This window comes from Capra hircus, chromosome 27 (genome assembly GCF_001704415.2).
Source record: "Capra hircus breed San Clemente chromosome 27, ASM170441v1, whole genome shotgun sequence".
In the NCBI taxonomy this organism is placed as follows: Eukaryota; Metazoa; Chordata; class Mammalia; order Artiodactyla; family Bovidae; genus Capra; species Capra hircus.
In genome coordinates, this window is record NC_030834.1 from 44,104,062 (window position 1) to 44,131,049 (window position 26,988).

Sequence of the window (26,988 nt, forward strand, 5' to 3'; positions counted from 1 at the left end):
CCTTCCAGTGACGCTCTTCTGATGAGCCCATAACACCTCATCCCCTCCAGCAGATTCCCCCACGGTCCTTGTCAGCTTTGCCGGGTTCACGGCCTTCCCTCCGAGCATGCTCGGAGTACTGGGCCGTGCCGAGCGCGTCAGAGCCAATCCGCAGCCGGTGCGCGACTGATTGGCGTCCAGAGGGCAGAGGCTCCGGATCCTGATTGGGCAAGCCTGCTGTTGTGGGCGGGTCTACAAAGGCGGAGGCCGGAAGTGCAGCAGAGTTGGCTCCTGCCTGGGCTGGGGTCCCCGGGGGCGTGAGGCTGGCATGGCCGCGCTGCGAAGGCACGGTAGGCGGGACCGGGTGTGTCGGGGGACCGGTGGCTTTGGGGAAAGGGGACCCGGGGCTGTGGGGAATGGGGAGTCTGAGGCCTCGGGACTGTGGGGACCCGAGGCTGTGGGGACGGGGACTGTGAGGGACGAGGGAGTCTGTCCTCACAGATGGGAGCTATGGCGTGGGGCGTGGGGGTTGCTGTGGGGGTCGGGACCCGGGACTGTGGGGATGGGAGCTGTGAGGGACAATGGCCGTGAGGACTGGGGCTCTGAGGGACCCGGGACTGTGAGAGATGGGGGCTATGGCGCGGGGTGTGGGGGTTGCTGTGGGGGCCGGGACCCGGGACTGTGAGGATTGGGGCTCTGAGGACAAGGTCTGTGGGGATGGGGGCTGTGAGGAACACAAAGCTTTGAGAGGCGGGGAGGGGGTCTGTGAGGGACGGGGGCTGTGAGGCCTCGGGAGTGTGAGGACCGAGGCTCTGAGGATCCGGGGCTTTGGGAACGGGGGCTCCGGGCACCCGGGACTGTGAGGAACTCGGAGTCTGAGGCCTCGGGACTGCGGGGACGCGAACTGTGAGGATACGGGACCGTGAGGGATGGCGGCTGTAGGAGTCTAGGACCTGGGACTATGCAGGACGGGTGTGAAGACCTGCCCAAAACCCCACATTCAGACTCTCAAACCATTTAAGTGCAGGGACCCTGAATTTCTGGGGACATAACTAGTGTTTATTAAGTGATGGCATATTTTTAACCAGCATCAAAGGCAGAATGGGACTTTCCTAGTGGCTCAGACTGTAAAGAATTCACCTGCAATGCAGGAGAGGGGGGTTTGACCCCTGTGTCAGGAAGATTCTCTGGAGAAGGGAATGGCAACCCACTCCAGTATTCTTGCCTAGAGAATTCCATGAACAGAGGACCCTGATGGGCTACAGTCCTCGATGGAGTCCCAAAGAGTCAGACAGGACAGAGCAGCCAACACTCAAAGGCAGAATGGATACATTTAATTGGCTAACCTGGCACATGCTTTAGAATGAATGTCAGAGATACAGGGAACTTCAGACACCTCATGGAAAGCTCAGCGAACTTCAGACACCTTGTGGAAAGCCCAGCGAACTTCTCATTACCTAATCAACAACATTAAAATGAGAAAAAAGGGAAGGTTATGTTTTCCTCAGTTTTATTCAGATATGATCAATACACAGCACTGTATGGGTTTTAGGGGTACAGCATAGTGACATGATGGGCTATATATTACAAAGCCATCACCCAGTAAGATAACATCCATCACCTCATATAGTTACAAAATCCCTTGTGATAAGGACTTTTAGGACCTACTTTCTGTCTTAGGAAATATGCAGCACAGTAGTGTTAGCAGTAATCACCATGCTGTACAGCTACATCCCAGGACTTATTTACTTATGATTGGAAGCTTGTACCTTTTGACCATCTTTACCAATTTGTCCCATGCCTCAATCACCTCTGGTAACCATCAGTCTATTCTCTGTATCTGTGAGCTCCTTTCTTTTTTTTTTTTAAAGATTCAGCAAATAGTGAGATCTTGCAGTATTTGTCTTTCTTTGGCTTATTCCACTTAGCGTAATGCCCTCAGGATTATCTGTGTTGTTGGCAATGGCACTTTCCTTCTTTAGGGCTGAATAGTATTCCGCATCTTATTCATTCATCCATCCATGGACACTTATGTTGTTTCCATATCTTGGCTATTGTGAATAGCTTCAGTGAACATTGAGGTACATGTGTCTGAATTTTCAAGTTAATGTTTTCATTTTCTTTGGATAAATACCCAGATCCAAAAGTGGAATTGCATATCGTATCATAGTTTAATTTTTAATTTTGTGAGGATCCTCCAGACTCTTTTCCATTGTGGATGCACCAATTTTCATTCCCACAAGCAGTGCACAAGGGTTTCCTTTCCTTCACATCCTCACCAACATTTGTTATTTCCTGTCTTCTTTGATGATGGCCATTCTGACAGGTGTGAGATGATATCTAATTGTGTTTTGATTTCAATTTCCCTGATGATTAGTGATCTTGAGCATCTTTTCTGTGTACCTGTTGACCACCTGTATGTCTTCTTTGGAGAAACGTCTGCTCAGTTTCTTTGCCCATTTTTTACTCAGATTATTTGGGGCCTTTTTGCTACTGAATTGTATGGTTCTTTATATATTTTAGATATTAGCCCCTATCAGATTTATAGTGTGCAACTATTTTCTCCCCTTCAGTAGGTTACCTTTTCATTTGTTGGTGGTTTTGTTTTGCAGCTTTTTAGTTTCTTTTGTTTTTACTGTTGTTGTCTTTGCTTTTGGTGTCAAATCAAAAAAAAAAAAAAATCTTCACTAAGACTCCTGTTGTCAAAGAACTTTCGTATGTTTTCTTCTAGGAGTTGTGTGGCTTCAAGTAAAGGTGCAGGTTTTGGATATGCTTCTCATTTTACTTGGATTAGTTCAGGCCATGATTATTTTCTTTCCTTCTCTCCATTAAAACAGATGTGTTTTTGCCCTTTGAAAGGAAAAGCCCAGTGGCAACTATAGTTAATATTTGCATAAAATAAGGTAACTAATTTCTCTGTAAGGCAGAATATGGAGAAAAGTAGATAGCATTCCCAGTCTGCTTCCTCTGTAGGAGAACACTGCACCTCAGTAACAGTACTGGAGTAGAAGGAACGGGTTCTCTATCTTCAACTGTGATGAGGCAACTTTGTGAGTTGCCTTCAAGTGTCCCCTCAGCCTACCCTGCCGGATCCCTTGCATCCTTGCATCCGGGTATCCCTTGCCCTATCCTCGAATTCTTGTTTTGTCTTGGTGACAAAACAAGAGCAGTGTTTGCTCTCCGCACAAAATGATCACAGCCTTACGTGCACTTAAAATGTTTCAGAATGGCTAATGGAATAGTAATTGCTGCTAAAAACTGTGAGGAACAATTTTGGACAGAGTTTGAAATATTTTTAAGTGTTAAAGTTTTGTAAGAAACTGAGTGTTTAGAGTCTACTGCTTAGATGGGGAGGCCACCTCAGATCGGTCATGGCGTAGGATTCCAGTTATGTTCCATTTGAATACTATTTATAGTCTTATTTTGAGAACTAGTTTCCTCTTAATTAATATTTCAGAAAGCTTGCCAACTCTTGCTTAATCTTAGCTAATTGTTTTTCCATTTATAATTCTATGATGAAACTCATTAAGAAACTATCATTCATTGAATTTGCATATATATTGAGCTTCTCTTTCTTGTGAATTAATACAGTACTATTATCTATGTATTCTTTTATTCCTAGGCAGCCTTTTCATATTACAGGACAAAAAACCTGTATTGAATATTGTGGTGGAAAAAGCTATAGAGAGGTTGGCAGATAAATATACTCTTTACTGAAAATAGGAAATTGAAAATACTGTTTAAGATTCCAAGAAATACCTTAAACTTAAGAAAATTTAAAGTGTCTCTTAAGCTATACAGATATCAGGTGGAAAAGGGAATCATTTGCGTCACTGTTTACTGAGGTTGGGGAACTCTTCCTTTTTCTTTATGATTTTCTTGGTGTGTGTTTGTTTTGGGAGATGTTCTCTATCAAGCCAGGCTATAGTTGGGAGGCTGTCATCAAACTGGCCACTGGGAAACTTTCAATGAAATTCCATTTCTGATCTTATTTTCAGAAGTAGTTATTCATTTATATATGATTTCAGAAAGCCTGACAACTCTCATTTTAAGTTCTAGATAATCACTTCTCCATTTAGATAATCACTTTTTAAAGGTATGTCATAAACCTGTTCTGGTAGCTTTCTTTCATAATGAAAGATCTAGAAATCACATTTTTAAAGTTATTTGTTAATACTTAGGGTCTTCTTTATTTTTGTGTAATTTCCATAAATATGTGGCCTCATCAGTTTTACTGCTTTCCATTTAACATCCACCCTTGAAAATACAGTTTTTTGGCTAATTTTTTTCCTCATGTCTCCAGATTAGCTCTACACATGTTTTTTTGTCCTCTGAGAATTGTGCTTTTCTGAGAGACAGTGGTTCATAGGGATGATATGGCAAGAGAATCACAAATGAATCAATATCATTTCTATTACCAGAAAGCTCTCTAGTATAAATGTAATAAAAAGAAATGTGTAGTTTTACATCCATGTTAAATGAAGTATGAACGTAGATGTGAACATAGATGTTGAGGGAAATGTGTGTTACTTTACCATCAAAGTGAACTTTTTTAAGGAAAAGGAAGATATTTTTGATGTTGATGGGGTAACTTATTGGCCTCAAAGTTCAAGAGGGTTTTTGTCTTTAAACGCAGTTTTCATTTTCCTTTGTCTCTTTTTCAGAGTGGAACATTATGGAAGAAAAAGTTCTATTTCTGTTGTTTTTGTTTTTATGAGAGCCTTTTCTAATAGAAAATATGTTCACCCAGATCCCCTGATGAGGAGGCTTCCCCCTCTGGGAGGAGCGCTGGGAACCAAGTCCCTTAGGCAGGGACCTGTTAAACCCTCCTTCCTAAGACCACCGCAAAGGAGGCCTAATAACTTGAAATACTGCCACTAACACCTCTGTTAAACATGGAGCAAACCCCTGCCTTTTTTTACCCCCAGCTATTAGATTCTAAACATATAGCTGTGTGAAAGAAGAGGTCAGAATTGAATAGTTTACCACCAGCAATCAAGCCATCTATTTCCTTTTGAGGTACATGTATTCACAGTTCTTCCCAGGTATCTAATTTCCAAGGAAGACTTGACTGAAGATTTATTTTTCTTTGTCTTATGTCTTTAGCCTGAAACAGCAAGTGTGCATGACAGTCCTCTCTGAAAATCATATCAAAATGGCTTGATTCCCCTGTGACACAGAGACTTGATCTCTCTGTTTGGTATTCCACCATATTAACTTCAGACGAGATGGTTTTCTCCATGGTGACCTTTTGCTGTGTCTCTTGTGTCCTAACTCCAGGCGCCCATCTGCATAGTGATTGTACTCATCTCTTGTGGGCATCTATGTCCGTTCTTCTTTCTTATGTTCTACTGATTATTTTTTGACAGACACCAGAGTTTCAAGTTAGAACCTGCTCCTGCTGCTGGGAGAGGGGTAGGGGCACAGCAAGAGGATGAGGTGTGAGGAGGGGAGGAGCAGGCAGGTCACTCGGTCCCTGTGGTGACACAGAGCTGCCTTCCATAACCTGACCACCCAGCTCTTTTTTTGTTTTTGAGCTCAGTGTAAGTTAAGCAGAAAAGAGACTTTTAACCTCTAAATTGATTTTTAGGGCTACATTTGCAGTAGGCAACACACACAAACACTGATACACACAGTCACAAGGTGCATTTCAACAAACCAAAGGTGACAGATGCTTTTTAAAAATGATGCTTTACTGCATGCCAGTACCCTGAAAAAAGGAACCTGTCATTTCTGTTCTGCTTTTGACTTGAATCCCTACATAGCTGTGGCCGCAAGTCCCTATCTGTAGTAAACTGGTAGGCAGTTCCCATGCACCCATCTCCTCATAGCCCTAGAGACTCCAAGAAGTTAGAGTCCAGTGGCTCTACATTTCTTTTGGTATAAAATATTAATAGCTAGTGATTTCTGTTTAAACTATGAGCTCCTTCTGTGACTGCACTGGAGCGACCCCATCCTCTGTTTGAAAAGCAGATGAGCTGATGGGGGCTGGGGGTGGGGGCAGGTCCTTGCTGACAGCTTGTTTTCTTTAGAGGACAACGTTCGCGCATTGAGTGGTCTTATTCTCTGTTTTGTGAATAAGAAGTGAAATTCACTGTGGAATCCTCCAGCAGTATTAGCTGGTAGAAAGTATTACTTTAGTTTTGTTTGTTACGCATGGCTGTTTTAAAGTTGATTTTGGAAAATTAAAATCATATTATTTTTTAAAAGACTATGCTTTAAATTGTGACAGCTGAAAGTATTTAGACATGTGTTGTTGTTGTTTTGTTGCTAAGTCATGTCTGACTGTTTGCAACCCCATGGACTGTAGCCCACCAGGCTCCTCTGTCTATGGGATTTCTCAGGCAGGAATACTGGAGCAGGGTGCTATTTCCTCCTCCAGGGGATCTTCCTAACCAAAGGATTGAACCCTTGTCTCCTGCATTGGCAGGTAGGTTCTTTGCCTTTGAGCTGCCTCTGAAGCCCGTATGAGACATGTATATTTATCAGCTTCCAGAGCCAGGTGTGAGGCAAGCCTGAAGCACCCAGACCCCACCCAAGTCAGAGACCCAGAGCCTGGTCCCAGGACCTTAGCCCTGGAGCTCCCAGCCTCAACTCTGGGCTGAGTCTTTTCCCTGAGGAAGGACCACATATCCTGAACCTCCTGCAGGCCTGGGTCCACCCCAACACCCCAGGGTCATGCAGGGACACCGAAAGGCAGTGAGTGGAGACCAGAGGGCCTCAAGACCCGCTTTGCAGACAGGCCGCCAGTTAGGCCATAGATACACTGTGTGTAGGCGACACGCTGAATTCAGGGACAGTGCCACAGCCACACAGCCTGTCCGCCCATGGCTGGCCTGCTATGTGCCACGCCCTTGCCACTGTGTCAGGGCACCAGTGGAAGCAAAATTGTCAGGTGACTGGTTCATCTCAGTGTTTCCTGGTGACCGTGCCGGTTTCTCCCTGGGATTGCTGTGTATTTTGGTTCCTTTAGGCTGTGTGGTACTCCGCAGTGGATGCATGCGCTGCTTGGTGATGACCCATGTCTGGTTTTCCTGTAGTGTAGTCATGTGTTCACACACACGTGTATGCGGAGCTCAGCCGTGACCTCAGCGGAATGCCCGCATCAGCTGCTGCCAGCCCAGGTGGCTCTCGGGCTCCAAGTGTCCCCAAGTTCACTTTAGAGCAGGATAACTGGTTAGGGTTTTGTCAGCTGCTTTTGGTTCCCCCAGAAATTGCATCCGGTCTTCTGGAGTAGAAGTTTTTCCCCTCTGCTATTTAAGGAAATGCACGTGACCATTCAGTTTCTATTGGAAACTTGGAACCTGCCCTTTGGACAGGTCTTGGAGTGCTAGTCTAATGGAACAGACCACCTTCCTGTGACCCAGGTGCTGCCCTGGCCGTCCTCAGTGGCCTGGGGAACGTGCTCACAGGCCTGTGCTGCCCAATGTGGCAGAGCTGGGAGGCAGGGCCTCCGCGTGGCTGGGGAAATGAGGGCATCCCCACAAGGACTGGCTTCTTCCTGCAGGGGTTCCCGGGGGGTGGGCAGGTAGGTGACACCAGGACCCCATGCTCCCCCAGGCACCTGGCCAAGCACCACCTGGGCTTGAGTAGCTTCCTCAGGAGGCCTGTTGTGTATTTAGACCCAAATTGTGTCTTTTCCAACTAGCATCAATTGGAGGGGCTTACTTCTGCAGTGAGGGCCATCTGCGCACAGGATGAAAGGAAGAGCGGTCTATGCCATTAGGTTGTGCTCCCTCTGGGGGACAGCAGCCTGCCCTCCATGACCCACAGGGGGCTCAGCGACCCCGTCACACTTGACCTCTCACTTCTCCCTCCTCACATCACCACCTCCTTAATGGCCCTAATGTCTGTCCCCTACTTTGTCGTCTGAATACCTCAAGCCTGTCTCCAGAGTCCTGCTCTTGGTTTCTGCCCCATGGTGCTTGGTCACTAGAGCAGTTTTCTCTTTCTCTCTGTTGATTTGTTTCTAAATTTAACGAGGTTAAAACAGATTACCTGATGGCTCAGACAGTAGAGAATCCACCTGCAATGCAGGAGACCTGGATTTGACCCAGATCCCCTGGAAAAGGGAATGGCTACCCACTCCAGTATTTTTGCCTGGAGAAGTCCTTGGACTGAAGAGCCTGGCGGACTATAGTCCATGGAGTCACAAAGAGTCTACCACGACTGAGCAACTTTCACTTCAAAACAGATGCACTGGATTAACCTTTCCCCTCATCTTTCTTGGCTGCTCTTTTGAGATTGTCCCTGCTCGTGTTCACACTTAAATCAGGACAGAAATGTTTATTCACTGTGGCAGCGCTTCCCCTTCAGTCAGGGCAGAGAGTGCCCTGAGATAAGCCAAGTGAAGAATCTGCATCTTTGTGGGTGCTATGCCAACTATGCTGTCCCTGTGGGGGCCCCAGAGGGGGCCCTGGGGCTGCCCAGCCTGTCTGCTATGAACTGGCATGGACCCAGCCTTTCCCGGGCTGCTCTGCAGCCCAGGACCACAAACCAGGGTCTGAAAACAACTCATAGTCTGCTCTGTGTGTAAATTCAACCAGCGACGAGGTGGAGGAAGAACAGAACTGTGAGCCCACGTGCCCCACCAGTTCCCAGCCTCACCCTCCCCACCTGTGCTCACACCTGTGGGGGTAGCTAGTACAAGGACAGTGCTGGGGGGCCTCTGATGGACAATGCTATGGAGGTCCTGTGATGTGGACACTTCTGGGGGTCCCCTGATGCCTACAGTGCTGGGGGTCCTGTGATTGGGTCAGTAGTGGGGGTGCTGTGATGGACAGTGCTGGGGGTAACCCTCATGGGGACAGTGCTGGGGGTCTTGTAGGCACCACTCTCATTGTGTCCTGTGGAGGGGCACTTACTTATCCCTGAGATGGTGATGTCATGATACATCTTATTTTATATAAAATTCATTTGCAATTTAAATAAAACTTCAATCAGTAATACTTTCCTTTCTTTTGCAAATTGATTGCCTCTGTAGTGTTTGTTGGAAAAGTACTGAAGAAACTTTACCCTGAGGTTTCACACGGCCAAGAAAAGAAGGCGCCTGTGACTCCAGCCTCCAGAAACCCATCTGAGAAAGTGGCTCCTGAAAGAGAGAAGGGCCAGAGTGTCCCTCCTGAGACAGGTGAGCGCTATTTCCCTGGAAAGCGAATGCTGGCCTCAGGCCACTGTGGCACTACCACGGGGGCAACGGGGTCATTCTGCTCAGACTTTTTGGGGATGGTTACTTCACTTGTGAGGGAAGAAGTGCCCCCAGCTGGGGACAGGGTCAGGTTCATCACTGGTGTTGGGTTCAACTCCATGCTGTTTCTGGGTACAGTGACTGGGCCCTGCTGCCCCAGGACCACTGCCCACAGTGTTCCTGCCACTGTCCTGCCAGAGAGCCAGAGGTATAGGAGGGACTCTCAGCTTCTCAGCCCTGGAGTCACAGTCAAGCATAGTGGCTGCTGTTTACTGTGTTTTTCCCTTTCAAAGACAGTCCTGTCCTGGGCTGAACCATACCCTCTACAATTTATGTGTTGATGTCCTGACCACAGAACCTCAGGATGTTGCCCATGTTTGGAGATGGAGTGAAATGAGACCTTTAGGGTGTGTCCTAATCTAGGGTGACTGGTGAGATAGGAAGAGATCAGGACCCAGACACGTACAGCAAGATGACTGTATGAGGGCATGGGAGAAGATGGCCATCCACATGCCAAGGCAGGAGGCCTCAGGAACCAGTCTTGTGACACCTCCATCTTGGACAGCCAGCCCCCAGAATCGGGAGAGAATGAATAAGGCCCACCTGTGGTGCCGCCCAGAAAACTACCCTGACACCTGTTCCACCTGCAAGACACACGCTTGGTTTTGTGGGAATGCAACGTAGCTTAGAAGGGCAGGCGCCCTGGGGGAGATGTGCTGTGCAGCTGGAGTGGGCGTCCCTCTGCATTCCTGGTTATCTGTCCAAATGTGACTGAGCTGATGTTCTTAGTTTTTTTGTTTTTTTTTTTTCTTTAATTTGTATTTAGGGTTTATTTGAGTTTTCTTTCCTCTTCTAACCTGATGGTTTTAACAGTGATTATTCGCTAATGAGCTTTCCAGGTGGCTCAGTGGTAAAGAATCCACCTGCCAATGCAGGAGATGCAGGTTCAGTCTCTGGGTTGGGAAGATTCCCTAGAGGAGGAAATGGCAACCCACTCCAGTATTCTTGCCTGGAGAAACCCATGGACAGAGGAGCCTGGCGGGCTACAGTCCACAGGGTCACAAAGAGTCAGACACAACTGAGGACACAGACAGACACATTCATTAGTGCAATAATTTGGGCAGTGTCTTTCCTTAGAAGCTCCAGGTTGGATCACGTCATTCCAGCAGGCAGTCGTTGTTCAATATGAAGGCCCATGTGAGCCAGTGTGGTGCCGCTGGAGGCTAGGACAGGGTCCGGGGAGAGGTTGCATGGCCAGCATGGTGCCGAGGCCGGGAGAGATGCGAGGGCGCTGCAGGTGGGATTCAGCCGTGGTCTTGGTGTCTGCCCGTCTGTGTGCTTCTCAGACCGCAGACCCTGTATCTGAGTCATAGCCTCTGTGTACCCCACACAGGGTACACTGGTCACCTACCATGGCCTAAACTTGGGTGGGAGAGGGCGGGGGAGCAGTGAGAAGAATGCAGTGTGGCTAGGATGGTCTCATCAGGTCCTGGAGGGGCATCTGGTCCCTCTGTTTCTGTATACCCTGCCTTTCCTCCCCTTACATAGTGCCCTCTGGCCGCAAGGATCCTTGGATTGGGGGATGAGGGCAGAGTCTGGTGGGTAGGATCCCCCACCCTTCCTCATGGCTTCAGGCAATGAGTAGAGGAGGCATTTCTGGGAGTTTTCATTTTTGTTACAGATGCAAAGGAGCCTAACTTATTTGCCTTCCTGAAACTCCATGCAGTGTACAGCAGCAACATATTTTTTAAAAGATAAAATTCATTTAATCTAAAGTTTACCATAACCATTTCAAAATGTACAATTCAGTGATTGTTAGTATACTTACTATGTTATGTAAGCATACCAGTAACTCCAGAACATTCTTATCACCCCAAAAGAAACCCATATCCATTACAGTTATCCCCACTCACGCCTCCCTACTTTTTTGTGTCTTTAATTTATTTCATAATTGGAGGAAAATTGCTTTACAATGTTGAGTTGATTTCTGCTGTACAACAGTTAGAATCAGCCATAATTATACATACATTACCCCCCCACCTCAGTTATTCTTGCCTGGAGAATTCCATGGGCTGTATAGTCCATGGAGTTGCAAAGAGTTGGACAGGATTGTGACATTGACTTTCACTTTTCACTTTTGCCTCCCTCATGAGCCTCTCTCCCCTCCACCCATCCCAGGCTGGGCTCCCTGTTGTATAGTAACTTCTCATCAGCTATCTTTTTTATACATAATAGTGTATACAATGCTGATGCTACATTCTCCATTTGTCCCACTCTCTCCTTCCCCCAAAAGCCACAGTTGTAAAGGACACATGTACCCTGCTGTTCATTGCAGCATGATTTACAATAGCCAGGATGTGGAAGCAACCTAGATATCCATCTACAGATGAAGAGAGAAAGTTGTGGTACATATGTACAATAGGATATTACTTAACCATAAAAAAGAATGAATTTTAGTCAGTTCTATTGTGGTGAATAAACACAGCCTGTTATACAGAGTGAAGAAAGTCAGGAAAAGAAAAACAGGTATCATATATTAACACACATATATGGAATTTAGAAAAATGGTGTTAATGAACCTATTTGCAGAGCAGGAATTGAGTCTCAGATGTATAGAAGAGACCTCCCTACTTTCTGTCTCTTCAGATTTGTGTATTCTGGACATTTTATGACTGGAATTGCATAATAGGTGACCTTTTGTGTCTGACTTCTGTCAGTTCAGTTCAGTCTCTCAGTCATCTCTGACTCTTTGTGACCCCATGGACTGCAGCACAACAGGCCTCCCTGTTAATCACCAATTCCTGGAGTTTACTCAAACTCATGTCCATTGAGTCAGTGATATCATCCAAAAATCTTATCCTTTGTCATCCCCTTCTCCTCCCACCTTCAGTCTTTCCCAGCATCAGGGTCTTTTCAAATGAGTCAGCACTTCACATTAGGTGGCCAAAGTATTGGAGTTTCAGCTTCAACATCAGTCCATTCAGTGAATATTGAGGACTGATTTCCTTTAGGATGGACTGGTTGGATCTCCTTGCAGTCCAAGGGACTCTCAAGAGTCTTCTCCAACACCACAGTTCAAAAGCATCAATTCTTCGGTGCTCAGCTTTCTTTATAGTCCAACTCTCATATTCATACATGACTACTGGGAAAACTGTAGCCTTGACTAGATAGACCTTTATTGGCAAAGTAACGTCTCTGCTTTTTAATACTCTGTCTACGTTGGTCATAACTTTCCTTCCAAGGAGTAAGCATCTTTTAGTTTCATGGCTGCAGTCACCATCTGCAGTGATTTTGGAGCTGGAAAAAATAAAGTCTGACACTGTTACCTGTTACCCCACCTATTTGCCATGAAGTGATGGGACTGGATGCCATATTAGTTTTCTGAATGTTGAGCTTTAAGCCAACTTTTTTACTCTCCTCTTTCACTTTCATCAAGAGGCTGTTTAGTTCCTCTTCACTTTCTACCATAAGGGAGGTATCATCTGCATATCTGATGTTACTGATATTTCTCCTGACAATCTTGATTCCAGCTTCTGCCTCATCCAGACCAGCATTTCTCATGATGTACTCTGCGTATAAGTTAAATAAGCAGGGTGATAATATACAGCCTTGACATACTCCCTTTTCCTATTTGGAACCAGTCTGTTGTTCGATGTCCAGTTCTAACTGTTGCTTCCTGACTTGCTTACAGGTTTCTCAAGAGGCAGGTCAGGTGGTCTGGTATTCCCATCTCTTTCAGAATTTTCCACAGTTTATTGTGATCCACACAGTCAAAGACTTTGGCATAGTCAATAAAGCAGAAATAGATGTTTTTCTGGAACTCTCTTGCTTTTTCGACGATCCAGCAGAAGTTGGCAATTTGATCTCTGGTTCCTCTGCCTTTTCTAAAACCAGCTTGAACATCTGGAAGTTCACGGTTCAGGTATTGTTGAAGCCTGGCTTGGAGAATTTTGAGCATTACTTTACTAGCGTGTGAGATGAGTGCAATTGTGCTGTAGTTTGAGCATTCTTTGGCATTGCCTTTCTTTGGGATTGGAATGAAAACTGACTTTTTCCAGTCCTGTGACCACTGCTGAGTTTTCCAAATTTGCTGGCATATTGAGTGCAGCACTTTCACAGCATCATCTTTTAGGATTTGAAATAGCTCCACTGGAATTCCATCACCTCCACTAGCTTTGTTCATAGTGATGCTTTCTAAGGCCCACTTGACTTCACATTCCAGGATGTCTGGCTCTAGATGAGTGATCACTCCATCGTGATTATCTGGGTCATGATGATCTTTTTTGTACAGTTCTTCTGTGTATTCTTGCCACCTCTTAATATCTTCTGCTTCTGTTAGGTCCATACATACCATTTCTGTCCTTTATCAAGCCCATCTTTGCGTGAAAAGTTCCCTTGGTATCTCCAATTTTCTTGAAGAGATCTCTAGTCTTTCCCATTCTATTATTTTCTTGTATTTCTTTGCATTGATCACTGAGGAAGGCTTTCTAATCTCTCCTTGAGATTCTTTGGAACTCTGCATTCAAGTGGGTATATCTTTCCTTTTCTCCTTTGCTTTTTGCCTCTCTTCTTTTCACAGCTATTTGTAAGGCTGTTTTGCTTTTCTGCATTTCTTTTCCTTGAAGATGGTCTTGCTCCCTGTCTCCTGTACAGTGTCAGAAACCTCTGTCCATAGTTCATCAGGTACTCTATCAGATCTAGTCCCTTTAATCTATTTCTCACTTCCACTCTGTAATCGTTAGGGATTTAATTTAGGTCATACCTGAATGGTCTGGTGGTTTTCCCTACTTTCTTCAATTTAAGTCTGAATTTGGCAATAAGGAGTTCATGATCTGAGCCACAGTCAGCTCCTGGTCTTGTTTTTGCTGACTGCATAGAACTTCTCCATCTTTGGCTGCAAAGAATATAATCAGTCTGATTTCGATGTTGACCATCTGGTGATGTCCATGTGTAGAGTCTTCTCTTGTGTTGTTGGAAGAGAGTGTTTGTTATGACCAGTGTGTTCTCTTGTCAAAACTCTATTAGCCTTTGCCCTGCTTCATTCTGTACTCCAAGACCAAATTTGCCTGTTACTCCAGGGTTTCTTGACTTCCTACTTTTGCATTCCAGTCCCCTATAATGATAAGGACATCTTTTTTGGGTGTTAGTTCTTACAGGTCCTGTAGGTCTTCATAGAACCATTCAACTTCAGTTTCTTCAGCATTACTGGTTGGAGCATAGACTTGGATTATTGTGATACTGAATGGTTTGCCTTGGAAACGAACAGAGATCGTTCTGTCATTTTTGAGATTCCATCCAAGAACTGCATTTCGGACTCTTTTTGTTGACTATGGTGGCTACTCCATTTCTTCTAAGGGATTCTTGCCCACAGTAGCAAATATAATGGTCGTCTGAGTTAAATTCATCCATTCCAGTCCATTTTAGTTTGCTGATTCCTAAAATGTCGACGTTCACTCTTGCCATCTCCTGTTTGACCACTTCCAATTTGCCTTGATTCATGGACCTAACATTCCAGGTTCCTATGCAATATTGCTCTTTACAGCATCGGACCTTGCTTCCATCACCAGTCACATCCAACATAGGTGAGCAGTTTTACATGCTCATCTATGATGTAAGGAGTATGACTGCTTCATTTCTTTTTCTTGCGGAGTAATGTTCCATTCTGTGGATATGTAACATTTTGTTTATCTGTTCATCAATTGATAGATATTTGCATTTTTTCTACTTTTAGGCTTTTATCAATAAACAATGAACATCTCTGCACAAGTATTTGTGTGGACATGTGTTTTCAGTTCTCTTGGATGTAAAACTAGGAGTGAAATTGCTGGGTTACATGATAATCCTGTGTTTACTAGTTTGAGGAACTGGCAAGCTGTTTTCCACAGCAGTGTGTCATTCTTCACCCCACCTGCCATGTAGGAGGGTTCCAGTTTCTCCACAACCTTGCCGACACTTGGTGTTTTCTGTTTTCTTGATAACCATTGTAGTAGGTGAGGTTGCACCTCATTGATTCCCATTTCCCTGATGATGCGTGTTGGACATTTGTGTATCTTTTGTAGAGAAATGTGAGTATAAATCCTAGGCCCATTTTCAGTTGGATTGTTTTTCTTTTTGTTGCTGAGTTGTATAAGTTAGTTATAATGTGGACAATGGAGCTTTATCAGTTACATGGCTTACATATATTTTCTCCTGCTCCATGGATTAGCTTTGTACTTCCTCGATGGTGTCTTTTGAAGTATAGAATATTTTAGTCTTGATTAAGTCCATTGTACCTATTTCTTCTGTTGCCTGTGGTTTTGGTGTCATATTTAAGAAACCAAATCCAAGGTCACAAGCTTTACATCTAAGTTTTCTTCTATGAGTTTTATGGTTTTAGCTTTTACAGTCAAGTCCTTTATCTATTTTGAGTTGATGTTTGTATATGTTGTAAGGTAAGGGTCCAGATTCATTCCCTTGTCTGTGGATGTTCAGTCATACCAGCACCACTTGTTGGAGAGACTGTTTTTTCCCCACTTGGCACTCTTGTCAAAAATTAGTTAGCCAAAGACTCTATGCTCAATGCAGTAGGCCTGGGTTCAATTCCTGGTCTGGGAACTAGACCCCACATGTCACATCTAAGAGTTTGAATGCCCCAACAAAGATCCCGTGGACTTCAACTAAGACCTCATGAGGCCAAATTAAAAGAAGAAAAAAAATCAGTTAGCCATAGTTGTTTGGGTTTATTTCTAGGCTTTCAATTCTATTCCACTGGTCTCTATGTCTGTCCTTGTGCCAGTATGACACTGTTTTAATCACTGTAGATTTATCATAAGTTTTGAAATTGGAGTAAGAGTCTTCTGACTTCATTAATTTTCAAGATTGTTTTAGCTATCCAGTGTCCCTCACAGTTATGTATGAATTTTAGGATCAGCTTGTCCATTTCTGGGGGAAAAAAGCAGTTGGAATTTTGATACAATTTTGTGTTGAATTTGCAGATGATTCTGGAGATTAATGCTCTCTTACCAATATTAAGTTGTTCAAATCATGAATTTAGTCTAGCTTCCCATTTCTGTCATTTTTAACTTCTTTAAACAATGCTTTGTAGTTTTCATAATAAGACAGGTACATCCATGCTTGGTATGTCCATGCATTCTCAGTTGTGTCCAAGTCTTTGTGACCTTAAAAAAAGTTTGTCCCAAAGTATTTTATTCTTTTTGATACTCTTATAAATGGAATTGTTTTCTTTTTGGATTAGCTAGTGTATGTAAATACTAATAAACCCTTTGACCTTGGATTAGGTAATGGTTTCTTAAATATAGAAACACAGATTTTTTTATATTGACCTTATTAGCACTAACAGTTTGTGTGTGTGTGGAGTTTTCAGGATTTTCTATATATAAGATCTTATCCTCTGTGAGCAGGGATATTTCACTTTTCCCTATTCAGGTTGGACGCCTTTTCTTTCTTGACTATTGCCTTGTTTAGAACTTTGAGTGTAATGTTGAAGCAAAGTGGCATGAGTGTGAATTCTCATCTTTCCTGGTCTTAGGGGGAGCATTCAGGCCTTCTCAGTGGAGTGTGACGTCAACCATGTGCTTTTCATGCTTTCTCTTTGTCATGTTGAAGTTCTCTCTATACTAATTTCTTGAGTATTTTTTAATCATGAAAGAACAGTGTATTTTTTTGAAGCACTATGTCTTGGGAATTCTGAAGGAAAAACACTGTATTTGCAGCTAGAAAAAGAGAAAACTTTACTGAAGACAAAACAACAAAATCACAATCAAATAGACAAAAATTGTGTGCAGGTCAAATAAAAGGACATTTGAGAATTCCCTTGAAGGCTTGATGCCTGTGGAGGCGGCAGCTTGCTGATAATCAGAGGTGTAGATGTGCCAAGGTCTCTAGTGTTGGAAGAATCAGCCTAATGAGGAAAGGGCCTTTGTCAGTCAGCCCTTGGGTGAGATTGAGAAAATGTTCCCTGTACTGTTAAAAGACACAGCATGGTGATTCTGATAATTATTTGTTCACTTTTGGTTCAGTTCAGTTCATTTCAGTCGCTCAGGCGTGACCTACTCTTTGTGACCCCATGGAGTGCAGCACGCCAAGCCTCCCTGTCCATTACCAACTCCCGGGGTTTACCCAAACTCATGCCCATTGAGTCGGTGATGCCATCCAACCATCTCATCCTCTGTCGTCCCCTTCTCCTCCCGCCTTCAGTCTTTCCCAGCATCAGGGTCTTGTTAAATGAGTCAGCACTTCACATCAGGTAGCCAAAGTATTGGAGTTTCAGCTTCAACGTCTGTCCTTCCAGTGAACACTCAGGATTGATCGCTTTTAGGATGGACTGGTTTGATCTCCTTGCAGTCCAAGGGACTCTCAGGAATCTTCTCCAGCACCACAGTTCAAAAGCATCAATTCTTCGGTGCTCAGCTTGCTTTATAGTCCAACTCTCACATCCATACATGACTACTGGAAAAACCATAGCCTTGACTAGATGGACCTTTGTTGGCAAAGTAATGTCTCTGCTTTTTAATATGCTATCTAGGTTGGTCATAACTTTTCCTCCAAGAGTAAGCGTCTTTTAATTTCATGGCTGCAATCACCATCTGCAGGAGCCCAAAGAAATAGTCTGCCACTGTTTCCACTGTTTCTCCATCTATTTCCCATGAAGGGATGGGACTGGATGCCATGATCTTAGTTTTCTGAATGTTGAGCTTTATGCCAGCTTTTTCACTCTCCTCTTTCACTTTCATCAAGAGGCTCTTTACTTATTCTTCACTTTCTGCCATAAGGGTGATGTCATCTGCATATCTGGCATTATTGATATTTCTCCTGGCAATCTTGATTCCAGCTTGTGCTTCATTCAGCCCAGCGTTTCTCATGATGTACTCTGCATATAAGTTAAATAAGCAGGGTGACAATATACAGCCTTGACGTACTCTTTTTCCTACTTGGAACCAGTCTGTTGTTCCATGTCCAGTTCTAACTGTTGCTTAAAGAAAAGGACATGATCTGTAAATGGCCACAACCACCTGTGTGTGGTTTTTGGTGAATTTCTGTCACTCAAGAGTGCATATTGGACTCTATTTTTTTTGTTATTGCTTTTATTATTGTTTTTAACTTGCCAATTATATCTGCATATATTTTAAAGAGCCAAATAATCCCACAAGAGTTATAAAAAACATTGTCATTGTGCCTTGAGCCCGGCAACACAAGCACACCAACTTTGAAGGCATCAGCCAAGTCAGGAGCAGTCTGATGGTTGTGTCCTGGCAGAGGGCACATGTGTGCTGGTGGTAGAGGGGGCCCATGTGGACAAGCACAGTGCAGAGGGGAGTCAGAGGTTAGGAATGAAATCACACTCGAGTGGGTATCCTGCATATCAGACCCAGAGCCTGATCTGGTAAGAATGGTGAACCTCGATCAAAGCCAGTCAGCCACGGAGAGGAGTGCCTTTGAAGTCGCCTCTTCTGAAACCTTTTGGCCACGCCGGTGTTTCTGGGAAGGCACTGGCCTCTGTGAGCAGCAACGGGGTGCTAACTTGCCCCTACCAGATTCCTGAGCCTCACCCTGCAGCCTAGTGTAGGGGCGAGGGGATACCCTAGCCCTGCTGTCCCCTGAGCACTCAGTGGTGAACATGACCCTGACCACCATCCTGACAGTAAGCATCTGCTACCAGAAGAGGCGAGAGAAGCCAGGCCTGGATGTTGTGCTCTGCTCTGAGCCACCGTAACTTACACACGAGCAGATTCCCATGCACCGCCCACAGGCCTGGCCTCAGGGCAGCGCATGGTCAGAGCAGGAGCCTCACAAAGAGTTCTGCCCTCCGTGTCCAGCATGTCCAGCATCTGTATCCTTCATTCCAGGAATCACCTCCTGCCTCCCTTCCTTGGCATCGCCCATATTTATCCTGATAATTTGGTGAGCAATAACATTTCCAAGTTCTGTTTGATTTTCTTATTGAGAAAAATTTAGCCAATTAAAAGCTTCCAAAAATACTCTAAGAAAAATGATCAAGCGTTGATGTTGCCCAACAGGGAACAGTCTGCCTGGAAGCATGTCTCTTCTCTGCCCTCGATCCCGGCGGGAACGACTCAGTCGTTAATCAACCGGGCAGATAAGCCTAACGTAAGAACTACATTCTTGCACCGTAGCTTCACAAAAGTGAAATACACTGATGGCAGAAGCATTTGACAATGTTACAAGGCGTTTACAATTTAAATGTCTTGAAACCACACATTCTTTTATATGTGCACTAGTGATTTCTCTCAGTCCTTGTCATTGTCATTTATAAAATAAAGTATTCATTTTTCTTTGAAAGAGTAATTGGGATATCCCCTTGTGTTAGGTAAAGGTTGCTTTGCCATATTTTGAGTGAAAATATGGAGATGGAAGCGCTGATCCTACCCTGAGAAGGTGTGGGGAGCAGCACTGATGCTGCTCTGGACCATGCAGACCAGCAGCCCACTTCCAGGAGTTTATTTAGTGGAACCGTGAGGTCAGCTGTGCAAAGTTTTATATTCCCTGGATGGTCATGGCAGCCACTTCTGATAGTGAAAATTTAGAGTCAATTTCTGTATGCAAAATTTAAGACGGTGGTTAAATTACAGTTAAATTTGCCAATACCATGGAACATCATGTAGCCATTAAGAGCATATAGAGTTAAATGCATCTTAATATTTTATCATATTCACTTTTGAAAGATGTTATACATATAATATATACACGTATAATGATAAAATATGTGTTCAGTTCAGTTCAGTCGCTCAGTCATGTCTGACTCTTTGCGACCCCATGAATCGCAGCACGCCAGGGCTCCCTGCCCATCACCAGCTCCTGGAGTTCACCCAAACTCATATCGTGTGATCCTATTAAGTGTGTGTCTGTGTGGGTGTATGTGCAGACACATAGTACGTACATGGTAGCATTTACAGAGAAAAAGTTCCAAAAGGTTAGGCACCACTGTTGAGATTGATATGATAATGAGGGGTGTGTTATGTGGAGTCTTTTTGTTTTCTGCTTCTTGTTCATGAATTAATTATGTTTTTATATCATGTCATACAACTCAGAAATTTATATAATAAGTAACTTAATGTAAATTTAAATAATCATAGCTTGTTCCTTTTTCCTGGCTGGTTATATAGCTGAGTGGCTGTTCTGGCAAAATGCTCGGCTTACTAAAGTCGGCAGTTATGGCCGTGGCTTCCCGTCTTCAGTGAGTTTGGCTGGAGGAGCCGCTCGGCACGTGGACATCTGACAGCATCTGTCTGTGCCTCTTCCTGCAGGTGGTGACACTCGGGTCCAGCCCATGCAGCGGCTCTATACCGTGGGCCTGCCTCCTAAGGGGTGGGTGCCCCCTCTGCTGGAGCCACCGAGCTGCTCAAGTTCAGAGAGCTCTTCCAACAGTGAGGACACAGGAGGTAAGGTAGCAGACAGCCCTAAGGGACTTCCAGGGTCGCAACCTCATGTGAACTTTAATGGGGGTGAGTGTCACATGGCCATGTGGCCTGCAGTCATTACAGACACTTGTGAAGATGTGTGACAGCACCAACTCAGGTTGGGAGGGGACTCAGGTTGGGGTGTGATCTCAGCCCCATTGTTAACACATTACACATCAGGAGAAGTCTGGCGTTAATATGTCTAAACTTGAAAGTGCTTCTCTTGTTAAGTGAACATTTTTTCTTTACTTTCCAATTTTTTTCAAAATTTCCAAGATTGTTATCAGTTTTGTAATCATGGAAATAACTTAGGCTGCATGTCTGGTAGAAAACTGAACAATGCTGTCAGATGTTTTATGAGTGAAGGAGGTGCACTGGGGGTGGTACGGAGGCTGCATGTCACATTCATGCCTTAAAAATTCTCTGTTTAATTTATTGCTTTAAAACTTAAGAGGAATTTGGAATTTTCAGACAAAATTTTCCCCAGATGGTTTTTAACAAGTAATAAACTATGAAACTCTATACCATACGCCTTAATTAATTTGCATATTAAGCAAATATGATTTTCGACTAGATTGATCTTTCTGACTTCCTAAGAATCAGAAACCATAAAATCAAAAGTGAGATAGTTAAGGAGTGATATATTTATCTTTTTAAGCCCTGTTGAAAATCTTTGGAATATAATTATTGGAAAAATAGATTGTTTCAGTAGAAAATTAAGCTATGTCCTTATAAAGATAAATCGCTTTGGTGACATACTCGCTGTGTACCTTGGGTGTTTAATAACAAAGTGCGGACTTACCCTGGAGCTGCTACCACAGCGAGCTCCACCCCCGAGCCTCCCCAGGCGGGCCTGTGCATGGCACCCCAGCTGAGAGCCTTCCGGGTGCACTGCTAAGCTAGAGGGGTGTCCTTCCGGGAGATGAAAAGCTCCACAGTCTTGTTGCTGGCAATTTAAGCAGAGAGTGTGAGGACTGGAGTCAGAAGAGAAGAAAAGTCCAGTGGGACAGTGTCCACCATTTGTGTCCATTTGAATGCACAGCACCGTTAAGTCAGTTCAGTAGTTACTTCTAAAGAAGTTGAGGAGGAAGCGTCAGTGCAGGTCGTTGCCCCATATGTGCCCGCGGTGTCCTGCCTCCCCTGGCTCAGCCCGGGTACAGGCGGCAGGCCTGCTGGTGACCCCCAAGGCCAGCCCCCTCCTCGCCTCAGGCCTTGTCCAGACCCCTGGTTTGTCAGACCCTGTGCAGCCAGAGGCACATCCCTCCGCTGTAGGCATTCATGTCCTGCCATCCTAACAGTGCCTCAGCAGCTTTCCAAAGATCCTTTGTTCATCCTGCAAAAGAGGAGTCCCTGCCTGCCGCTGCCAGCAGGTGAAGTTCTGGGACCTCTACAGAGAGACGTTACATTCACATGTTCTACACAGAAATAGGAACCTCAACTTTCTTATGAACTGAAAAACAGGCCAGCCTCTAGGAAAGAGGGCCTTTTCTTCTCTGTTACACCAATCCTTTTTTTAAAGAAAAGTGTTTTTCTGGACTACAGAAACACTTACTATAGAAAAGTCGAGCATTATAGAAAACACACAGGAAGTAAAACATTACCTAAGACCACCTGGGCAAGATCTCAATAAACATTTTTTCAAAATTCTCCCTGTACATGTTGTATGTGCACATGCAGCTTTTATAAAAGTACATATTATACGTCCTACGTTATAAACCATTTTCCACACTTGGTGTGTTATGGAGATTTTTTTTTCCATTTCATTGCATATAGATATATTTATATCATTTTTTTTTAAGTAGCTGAAATCTGTCTTATGTAAGCAACTTGTTTATAACTAGGCTCCCCTTTCCCACACTGAAAGACATCTAGAACTTTCCCTGGTGCTTGATAAGCCCTTGGCATATGAACACTGTCATCAGTGCGACAGTTTTGCTCTCTGCTGGGTGCTGGCACCCTGGTATCTGTTTTCAGGTCTGTGGTTTCAGTGACTGTGAGGTGCCTCCAGGTGTCTTTTCTACACTCTCCCACCGCCTGCTGTCTGGGCCGTTTCCCGGTTCCTCCTTGCTAGGCTCTTATTTGGATCTTCCTCTGGAGATGTCTTCCTTTTCCAGATTTCCTACGAAATCTCCCTTGCTTTGGTTTTAATTCCTCTGCGGACATCTGTGGCGTGGTTTCTCCCACTCAGGGTTCTCAACGCCCCCCTCTCTCACTTTCAGCAGCCTCCGCTATGCTGTTTGTGACAGGAGTGGCTCCTGGGCCATGCGGCTCTCAGTAGAGGGCCAGCGGGCTCTGGTGGACACGGAGCTCCTCGCCGGGCTCCTGTGGGCTCCTCCCATGACCTCCACCCTGCCTGCAGAAACAGCCCCTGGGTTCCTGCGCCCTGGGCTCCCGTCTGCTCCTGCCAGTCCTATTCTTGCTGGTCAGTCCTGCTGGGGCCCAGCTGTGCAGTGGTTGGTGTCTCATTTGCTGACCCCACACATCCTGTGTCCATCTGAGATGTGCCACGACTGCTGTCACCCTGTTCTGACCTGCCCCCTGTGCAGCCAGCAGGCAGCATCAGGTGCCACGGCCCTCTGCCCTCTGCCTGGTTACCCCAGCGTGGGGGCCTCTCCTTCACAAGGTCCTTCCCCGCTTCCTCTCTTAGCCTTCTTGACCCCACACCCACCTCAGAAATGCAGGTGCCCCCCCCAACACCCACCTCAGAAATGCAAGTGCCCCCCGCTTGCCTTTCATTCAGTACGTGATTATTTCTACAACTTTTTGCTCTCGCAGCCTCACCTCCAACTCTTGGGGGCTGGAGCCCCAACTTGCCAGGTGGCTGGGGATGTGGGAAGGGCCTGGCGTCTGCAGCCCCACTGCTGAATGTATGTGTGGCCTTCCTTGCTTCTCCAACCTGTTTCCTTGACTACCTGATGGTAATAATCCTGCACTGGCAAACCCCACACTCGCCGTGCCAATCAGACTGGGTTTGTTGCAAAGCTTGTACAAATGTGAGAACTGCCAGCTCTTAATTCCCTAAGGCACTGGCGCCTGCTGGAGTTAAGTCTTCAGTCAATATTTGATGACCAAGTTGAATATTTATAAAAACAGCCAGTAAGGAAGCACCAGTCCTCTCTCCTCGTTCATAATTACAAGTGGTTTGACTGTATTGACATGGTTTTTGTGTTCAGATCAAGCTGCAGAGTCATTAAAATCAAGTCATTTTTATGGGAGGCTATTATGATTATTATTCTAATAGCAAGCTCCAATTGAAATAGTTATTAACTTTGTGGCTTTTGGAAGCATGAGCTCACTGCACAATTCTAATGTGGATTCACTGTGAGTTAAACAACCATCCTTTCAATGTGTTTTGACAGATTTAGGCCGCAGTTCTGAGGCAGATCAGTTTTCAGATCTTATTCACTCTGTCTGGGCTGAAGAAATCTTGATGCATGCTTTCCAGAGGTTCCCAGGTGTGGAGCAGAGCAGGCACTCTGTTTGACTGAGAAAGTTTGACTTTTACCAGATGCACGTAAAGGTGAGACAGAGTCCTAGGTGGGCTCTCAGTGTAGACTCTGATCTAGGGCTGCAGTCAGCATACTCCATAGTCACTCATGGGCCCAGCAGTCACACTCAAGAGCTATTAGCAGGTTTCATTCTTGTCTGGAGCCCTCATGGAGAGGCCCAGGGCAGCAAAGCACCCTGCTGCTCTGGGGCTGCAATTCTTGTCCCGGTGGGGGCCCCGCACTTGGTGTTCTCGGTGTCGTCTTGCCACCCTGGTTGCTGGGTGGGTGAGCTTGCGTCCTGCCTCTGTGTTTGCATGCTCCCCCACAGCGGGTCTGTAGGGCCTGGGGCTTTCTGGGCTCATGGAGGTGCTGTCAGGCTGGCGTCCCAGAAGCACCTCCTTCCACCTCTGACATTCCTCCTGCTCCTCTCTTGCCCTGCCGAGGCATTCTTCAGAGCTGGCAGGGGGAGGGCTTTTGTCACCCTCTGTCACATTTCGCATTTCCCCTCCGTTTCTAGTTTGCAACCAGTTTCCCTGATGCAGTGATGTTAACACTGATTGAGTCTTTCATGCGGCTGCAGTCAATCAGTTGATACTTTGTCTAGAAGTTGTGTTTCTCTAGTGTTGATACTTTGTCTAGAAGTTGTGTTTCTCTAGTGTTGACGTTTATGGGAGGGCTGGCCTGCAGGCTCCCCTTCCTGCAGAGTCCTCCTCCAGTTTTGAAACGAACACTGTGTTGTCTTCACAAAGCGCTGTCACTGTCACTGTTGCTATTCTCTGGAAATGTTTTGTGTGTGTGTGGCGTTTGTTTCTTTGTTAAATGTTTCCCAGACCTTAGGTGATTCCACCTAGGCCTGTAGCTGGCTGTGGGATTGCTCGCTGATATATCTGCACAGAGCTGTTCACAGGGTCATCTTCCCGGTCCTTTAGAGTCCACAGGCAGGGTGTTAACACATGCCTTCACCGAGACTGTTTACCAGTCCGTCCTGTCTTGCGCTGTTTGTCTTTCTTCACCGTGTCAGTGCTGGCTGCTGCCTCTCTGTTAGATTTTCCTTTCCTCTTCCTCTCTTTTCGGCGCCTCTTATTGTTGTTTCTTTTACTTTCATCAGGTGTAAGTTGTGTTTTTCCAGCTTCTTGCTTATATCATTGATTTTTAGCCTTTTTTCTTTCCTGACATATTTAAGATCATAAATTTGCCTTTAAGCAGAATTTAGTGACATCCCATATGTTTTCAGTTGTTATAATTTCACTAAGTTTAAAATATTCAATTTTCCTTATTATGAAAGCTGTATCTGCTCAATGTCTTACAGTTGGGAATCAGAAAAGTACAGTGAAGGAAATAACCTACAATCACAGCACCCAGAAACCACAGTTAACCCCCAGCATCTGGACCTTCACTGTCTTAGTATTGTATTAAGTTTTCCTCTTAAGAAGTGCACACCCACAGTTATATAAAAAAATATGATACGCTTACATTTTACAGCCTTTTTTGCCACATCCTCCTCCTTGGATCCCTGTTTTATAGTCAGAGTAGCAGGCTGATGGCTCACCATCTTCACAGGGCTGCCTTCATGTTGCGCTCTCACTGCTTGGAGAGAGATGACTGGAGGATAATGTCGGCAAATGGCTCGGCTGGACGGGCCTGAAGAATGCAGATACTGGGGAGAAATGAGAGCAAGTCCTTGGATACCACTCTTAGTAGACAGAGAGGATGCCCCCAAATGACTGCACACTGGTCCCCAGATGGCTTTACAGTGACATGATGGAGCATCCTATAGGTGACTATTTTCCAAATAAATAAAGGCAAGAATAGACCCTAATGAAGAGAAATCTGATGTTTCCCTTTTTTAACTGAACCTGGAGAATTAAAAAATTTTCATAAGCTACTGTCATTTTTCAAATATTAATATTTTACAAGACCAACTCAAGGGCCAGCTATTCGGAAGTTCTCGTGAATCAGCTGTGCCCTGTTACACTAAGCAGGTCCCTAATGTCAGTTAACATCACCTTTCAAATGAAATAGGAAAGTGCTGTGCTTAGTCATCCACTGTGATTGAGGAGAGCGAGAAAATACAGCTTGTGTGGGACTACATGACTCTCATGTCATGACTTTATGAGCAGTGATTTGGGCTTCATGCGAAGTTCCAGGCAGCAGCAGGTCTTCAGTTGTCACGTACATCAAGAGAAAATCAAGGACCAGGGCCGGGGAGGACTCTTTGCCTGTCTCTAGCAGCAGTGCCTGATGTGGCAACCACTCCTGGCTGCAGGGAGGGCCTCCATGTCAACGGGAGCGGCAGGGAGGCGTGCGGGCGCCTAGATGGATGTGGAGCCCAGAACAAGGGTGGCCATAGCCTTGGGGACCACAGGGGTGACCCGTGGGCTCTTGAGTCTCGAGCCCCTCATCGACCCCATGGCACCTTCCGTCTGGCATCAGTGGCAGATCAAGCCTCCTGAGTGGGACTTTGCGGGAGAGGGCTTTTCGTTCCATGGGGTGACACAGTGTTTCAGAAGTTTCACCATGACCTGTGATGGGCCCAGGGATCACCCGCAAGAGCCTCTGAGTATGGGTGGCAGCACTGCTGTCCTTGGTCTGCTGGAGCAGAGTGGGTGTGTGCTGAGTGTGCACTGGGCATGCACTGCCACCAGGGTGCCAAGATAGGATGGCCAGGGCAGCACTGGCAGGGGGTGATTCCTCTCAGGCCCCATGTCCTCCCACAGGCCTTGCTGCCACACATCTACTCCAGACCTTCAACTTCTCCGAGAGCCCAGATCTCCCCTTCATTCAGGTGTGACCCATTGCTGACTGGGACAGTTCAGTCATCACTTTGCTTCTCATCCCCACATACAAGTAACTCTTTAGAAGGTACTAAAGCACACTTAAAAAGCATAAGAATTCATGGTTTTTTCCCCAAAACTAG

The 26,988-nt window shown here is 45.3% G+C and overlaps 1 protein-coding gene across 2 annotated transcripts in view; it reads left to right on the forward strand.

Moving 5' to 3' along the window:
* The window catches only part of ERICH1 (glutamate rich 1), a 45,301-nt gene continuing 18,543 nt past the window's right edge, over positions 231-26,988 (forward strand). For both annotated transcript variants that reach the window (XR_001297353.2, XM_013975370.2), the window contains exons 1-3: positions 231-329; positions 8,963-9,109; positions 20,431-20,565. Coding sequence is in view for 1 of the 2 variants with exons in the window: in XM_013975370.2 (XP_013830824.2) it covers positions 308-329; positions 8,963-9,109; positions 20,431-20,565 (304 nt within the window). In the remaining variant the exon portion in view is untranslated. The remainder of the gene's footprint in view (positions 330-8,962; positions 9,110-20,430; positions 20,566-26,988) is intronic.